Source organism: Mus caroli, chromosome 7 (assembly GCF_900094665.2).
Source record: "Mus caroli chromosome 7, CAROLI_EIJ_v1.1, whole genome shotgun sequence".
NCBI lineage: Eukaryota > Metazoa > Chordata > Mammalia > Rodentia > Muridae > Mus > Mus caroli.
The window spans coordinates 26,687,006-26,693,333 of record NC_034576.1 but is presented as its reverse complement, the minus strand read 5'-3'; the positions used below and the strand labels follow the sequence as shown (position 1 = coordinate 26,693,333).

The window sequence follows — 6,328 nt, the reverse complement described above, 5'->3', positions numbered from 1 at the left end:
CCTAGAATCCCCCAGTGAGGGGCTGGGGGCATGGCTCAGTGGCAGAGCCCCTGCCTAGAATCCCCCAGTGAGGGGCTGGGGGCGTGGCTCAGTGGCAGAGCCCCTGCCTAGAATCCCCCAGTGAGGGGCTGGGGGCGTGGCTCAGTGGTAGAGCGGCCCATGGCTTTCTAGCTTGTAGGAGTTGGGGAAGGATTGGAAAAGCCAAGATACAACTTCCTTTTTTTTTTCCTTTTTCTTTTAGGCTTTTAGTTATGAAATACAGACCCTCTGGAACTTAAAACAATGGAACAAACAGGAAGTGATCAGTCACTGTATTTATAATGAGCACAGGGCACTTGGGAAGCAGGGCAAGAGGATTCTCTTGACTTGAAGGGCAGTATCAGTCTCAGAGTGAGACCTTGTCTCAGAAAACCAAACACAGGGATGGAGAAGTGGTTCAGCGGTTAAGAGCCTCGGTTGTCCATTCCAAGGGCCTGGGTTTGATTCCCAACATCTATATGACAGCTCACAACAGTCTATAACTCTAGTTCCATTGGACCTATCCCCTCTTTTGATCTCTGAAGGCACCAGATATGCACACGGTACACATACATACATGTAGCCAAAGCAGTTTGTATACATAAAATTGAAAAAATAATTAATTTTAAAAGTTAAATATGCAGATTTCTGCATAGTTACGATATTACTCAGGACCTCTATGCCCTCGCTGTATTTGATGTAGTCCATGATCCAGAATATCAAGTGGAAATTTCCAGAAATAATAATTACATTATAGTATACATTTTATTAGATCACATTATTTTTCTGTTCCACTTAATTAATTTATATTGTTTTGTTTGTTTGCTTGTTTTGAGACAGTCTCTCTCCATATTCCTGACTGTCATGGAACTCGCTCTGTAGATCAGGCTGGTCTCTAAGTCATAGAGATCCTCCTGCCTCTGCCTGCCAAGAGCTGGGATTAAAGGCCACTGTTTTTTGTTTGGTAGAGCGAGCCTGAGAATACCTTTCACAGCCAAGTCTGGTCTTGAACTTCTAACCCTTTTCCCTCTGCATCCCACATTGAGGTACAGGTATAGACTATCACACCAGCCTGCAAATTCAAATTTAAAGCCTTTTAGTTTTAAGCTAGGCAAGTGGTCCATGCTTGTGATCCTGGTCTGGAAAGACTGAGGCAGAAGGATGGTGAGTTCAAGGCTAGCCCATGCTATAAAATAAGAATCAATGTCAACAAATGAATAAATCAATATACTTTAAGATATTTAACATATAGCTCAGATGATAAGATTCTACATGAAGAAATGGAAAAGCATCCAGGCACAGTGTTCATGCTTCTCGTCATTCCTGGGTTTGAGAGGCATGAGGAGGGAGAGTTTAAGGCCAGCCTCAAAGCAAGTTCAAAGTCACCCTGGAGTACATGTGACAAAGAGTTAAAAAAAATAAGAAAGAAAGAAAGAAAGAAAGGAAGGAAGAAAGAAAGAAAGGAAGGAAGGAAGAAAGAAAAAAAAAGAATATAAAGTCAAAGAGATGGCTTAGTGGTTGGGTGTGTGGTGTAAACCTGAGTTCAACCTCTAGGATTCAAAGCTCACTTCGTGGAGAAAAAGTTCTGACTCCACAGATTGTCTATGAGTGCTCCACAGGCAGTTTGTGGCACACGTGTCCCAGCACTCATGGTCCCCTCCTCCCCACCCCTTAAAAAAAGGAAGAAAGAAGGAATGGAGGGAAGGGACAAGGAGAGGTTGTGGGGAAAGGTTTCGTGGGTAACGGTGCTTGCTACAAAAGCCACATGACCCGATTTTGATCTCCAGACACACAGTGGGAGCAACTTGTCCTCTAGTCCATAGTATATGCTCCATTCAATAAAAAAATATGTTTAAAAATACTTAAAATAAGGAGATACTTAGCTAGAATCATATTACGCATGTGCATACATGCACACACCCATACACATGCATGCATGCATGTGCGCGCACCTGAACACGGATAGATCCTTAAAGATTTTGCTGTGAGCAAGTGAAGCAGAAAGTGGACTTTCTCCCCCTGCACATCCAGGGACTTGGGATCTGTGCCTGTGGATATTGATGAAGAGGTGGCTTTGAACATTCCTGTCTTCAGGTGCCTCATGGCCTCCCCTGTGCTTTCTCCTCCACCTCCTACAGCTGCCACTGATTTTTTTTCTTTGTATTGACTCAGCAAATGCTCTAGCCCTGATCTAAGCCTCCAACCGCTGCAGTCTTATTTTGAACCCAAAAAAAACTCCCCAATACATCTTCTCCTCCTGGCTTTTACAGCTTCTGTCTTGGTCCAGCCTCGTCCCTGCTTTCCTGAGTCCCTTCTCCAATCTTGCTGAGCCTCTGTCCTTCTAGCCCTCTTTGATGGCTGATGAAAGCCCTAGAATGCAGTTCTCTTCTTAGCCCTCCTCATCCTTAACCCCGGCTGGGCTCCACAGTGTCCATGTGTGTCTGGGCTTCACTTCCTAGTGAGACTTCTGTGCCACTACGATAACAGTAGAGTTGTTACTCAAATATTGCAAGGATGAATGAATGACGTCAGTTAGGGCAGCAAGCTAGGAAGGTTTCCCGTGGGAATGGTATCGAAGGAAAACTGGAAAGAACATGTCGTCACTAGGCATGTAGCATCAGTTAGTGGGAGGCATCCGGGCAGGAGGAGGTACCTGGGCCAAGTCTTGGGACAGCAGAAGATTGGAGGGTCGTGGGGGGCGCTAGAAGCAGATGAGGGACTCCTGGGAAGACTGGGCTCAGTCTTTGTTTCTTCCAGATGAGCGAGAGGCTGTGCAGAAGAAAACCTTCACCAAGTGGGTGAATTCGCACCTTGCCCGCGTGGGCTGCCACATTGGAGACCTGTATGCAGACCTTCGGGACGGGTTTGTGCTCACCCGGCTCCTGGAAGTGCTGTCAGGGGAGCAACTGGTGAGAGGACCTTGATGGCTGGGGGGATAAGGGCTAATCAGGGGCCTGGCTGAGGGAGAGGCAGAAAGCCCTAACTGTGTGTAAGAGGTCCCCTTATTCAGTTTTGTGGGGCGGGGTCTAGTTGAAGAGGAGGGCTCTTACAGATGTGGTAGAGCCCCATTGGAGAGGCGGGGCATTTGGGTGCAGGGGCGAGGTGAAGGATGTGTCTGTTGGAGGGGCGGGGCTCTAGAGGGAGATGATGCTCTGCGGGAGGGTTAGGGAGGGGTGGAATGGCAGTATAGTGAAGAGCTAAGAAGGGCCAGCTAGGTTAGGGGGTGGCAAGGTGCGTGTCTGTAAAGCAGGAAGAACTTGGATGCGGGGAGTCAGTTGATGGAGTGATGCAGTGAATTGCAGCTGTGGGGCAGTCTAGGTTGGTAGGGTTAGGTCATGGGTGTCTCCGGGCAAAGGCAGTATTGTATGAGATTTTCTTGTTTGGGCTGGGGCTATGTTTTTGGGTCCGATGGACCACATCTCAGTGTGATTATGATGGGGCGGTGAGCCATTGAAGGACGGGAACTCAGAACTCCCGGAGTCGTGAGCTGCTCAGCTATGTAGGAACAAAGCCCAGGGTCAGGAACTGAGCTACCAGCAGGAAAGAGGAAAGGAGGAGGCGGGGCTTCAAAATGATGGGCGTAGTCAAGTAAAGAGCTTGAGTAAATAGCGAAGAGATCTTCCTTGAAAGAACAAGTAGTGAAAATAAGTAAGGTCTCATGGAGGGAGGGGGAAAGTGAGGCCATATTTTACCCTGTAGCTCGGGCTAGCTTGACACTCACTCTGTAGCCCAGTCTGGTCCTGAACCCGCAGAGATGATAGGATTGGGTCCTGAGTCTTGGATGAGATTGAAGGGCCTTGGCAGTGAGAGAGGCAGAGCCGAGGGCTCCTCGCTCTTGGCTAGGTCCCATCACTCAATGCCCCTGCTGCCCTAGCCGAGGCCCACTCGCGGCCGCATGCGGATCCACTCGCTGGAGAATGTGGACAAGGCTCTGCAGTTCCTGAAGGAGCAGCGTGTGCATCTGGAGAACGTGGGGTCACACGACATCGTGGATGGGAACCACCGACTGACGCTGGGGCTGGTCTGGACCATCATCCTGCGCTTCCAGGTGACCCCTCAATGACCCCTGCACAGCCCGCTGCCCACCGCGGGGGGGGCATTAGGAGGGTGTCCCCCCCTCACTCCTTCCTCCCCCAGATTTTCCTCCCATGTTCCAGGAACTCTGTAAGCAGGTGGTGGGGATGTTAAAATATAATTATGATCTCCCTCACTGCTGTAACCGTATCTACCCTGCTTATACTTCCGCACTATTCTAAACGCTGACATTTAATACAAACAGAACCCTTAAATTACATAGAATTAGTGTGGTCACTTTGCCAACGAGGAAACAGGTGGATTCTAAAGATTACATTGTGTGTGTGTGTGTGTGTGTGTGTGTGTGTGTGTTGGGGGGGTAGGGCTGAGGAGGGGAATGCATGTATGCTAGAGCAGTCGTGTGGATGACAAAGGACGACTTTCAGGATTCGGTTCTGTCCTCCCACAGTATAGGTTTGGAGGACTGAACTCTTGGGGGTCCTCAGGCTTAATAGCAGGTGCCTCTACCTGACACACCACCTCAGCAGCCCAAACTTTTGTTATTGCTGTCGTTATTGCTGTTTGAGACAGGATTTCTCTGAGTAGTCCTGACTGTCCTGGAACTCACTCAGTAGACCAGGCTGACCTTGAACCCAGAGAACCAGAGATCCATCTGCCTCTGCCTCTGAGTTTTGAGTTTTGAGTTTTGAGACACGATCACAGGATCACTTCAGACTCTGTGATCCTTGAGACCTCAGCCTCCCAGGAGCTGGAATCCAGATATTCATTCTACACGCACCAGCACGATGGGCTTGATTTTGTGGGATACACAGAGCTGGGTGCTGGAGCTTCAGCTCAGATTGGACAGTCTTGCTCTCCTATGGAAATGCACAGACAAACTTCTGGCTTTGATGGAGCTCACAGTGTGATAAGGAAGACTGACGATAAACAAATACAGAGATACAGCAGGCACACAGGAGAAAGGAACCTTTATAAGCAAAGGAAAGATGACCTGCTCATAGGTCCTTGGTGGGGGAGGTCCAGGGCTGAAGAGGAGAAATTTGTTTTTAAGGCTTTACAGGGACAGAGGAGGCTGTGCAGGAAAGGAGATCGTTTTAAAGCAGCTAAGGGGAATAAAGTATCACATTAGCTTCCTTGAGATTTTGGTCAGAAAATGGCAGGGATGCTGATGGTTGAATTACACACGAGACTGGAGGGTGTGCTGGCAATAGGGCTCAGGGTGACGCACCTGCCTACTGTGCATGAGGTCCCGAGTTCAATCCCAGGAGAAGGGGGCAGAAGTTGCAAAGATAATGAGGTGGGACTGGCTTTGCATGCTGGAAGTACCAACAAGCCCTGAGGTTAGGGGCCAAGGGGCAAGCAAGTGGAAGCAGGAGATGCCCTTAGAGGGATTAGCAGGACCAGGAGGCCTGACAGGAGGCCTGAGGTTGGCAATTTCAAGTTTAATTTGTCTGATATGGAGACAAACTACAGATTTTTTTCTTTTTCTTTATTTCTTTTTTCCTTCCTTCCTTCCTTCCTTCCTTCCTTCCTTCCTTCCTTCCTTCCTTTCAAGATTTACTTATTTATTATATGTAAGTACACTGTAGTTGTCTTCAGACATACCACAAGAGGGCATCAGATCTTGTTACGGATGGTTGTGAGCCACCATGTGGTTGCTGGGATTTGAACTCAGGACCTTTGGAAGAACAGTCGGTGCCCTTACCCGCTGAGCCACCTCTCCAGCCCCTCCTTTTTGTTTCTTTGAGACAGGGTCACTCATAGCTTAAGCCTTCAACCCCTCAGGTAGCTGAGGATGGCCTTGAACTCCTGACACCCCCCCCCTTACCCCCACCTCCCAGGCCCTGAGATCGCAGGTGTGTGCCACCACACCTACCTCCAATAAGTTGTTTGTTTGTTTATTTGATTCACTTTACATCAATCAGTGGTAGGACACTTACCCAGCATGTGCAGGTTCCATCTCCAGTGTTATGAAAGTGGGGGACGGGGCTGGAGAGATGGCTCAGTGGTTAAGAGGACTGACTGCTCTTCCAGAGGTCCTGAGTTCAACTCCCAGCATGAACATAGCGGCTCACAACCATCTGTAATGGGATCCAATGCCCTAGCTGGTGTGTTTGAATAGAGTGACAGTGTACTCACACATATATAAAATAAATAAATCTTTAAAAANATTAAAAAAAAAAGAAGGGCTGGTGAGATGGCTCAGTGGGTAAGAGCACCCGACTGCTCTTCCGAAGGTCCAGAGTTCAAATCCCAGCAACCACATGGTGGCTCA

General features: G+C 48.4%; 1 protein-coding gene across 1 annotated transcript in view; it reads left to right on the top strand.

Moving 5' to 3' along the window:
• The window catches only part of Sptbn4 (spectrin beta, non-erythrocytic 4), a 92,745-nt gene that overhangs the window by 10,115 nt on the left and 76,302 nt on the right, over positions 1-6,328 (top strand). Inside the window, exons 3-4 of the mRNA XM_029479955.1 lie at positions 2,776-2,927; positions 3,893-4,066. Coding sequence (XP_029335815.1) covers positions 2,776-2,927; positions 3,893-4,066 — 326 coding nt within the window. The remainder of the gene's footprint in view (positions 1-2,775; positions 2,928-3,892; positions 4,067-6,328) is intronic.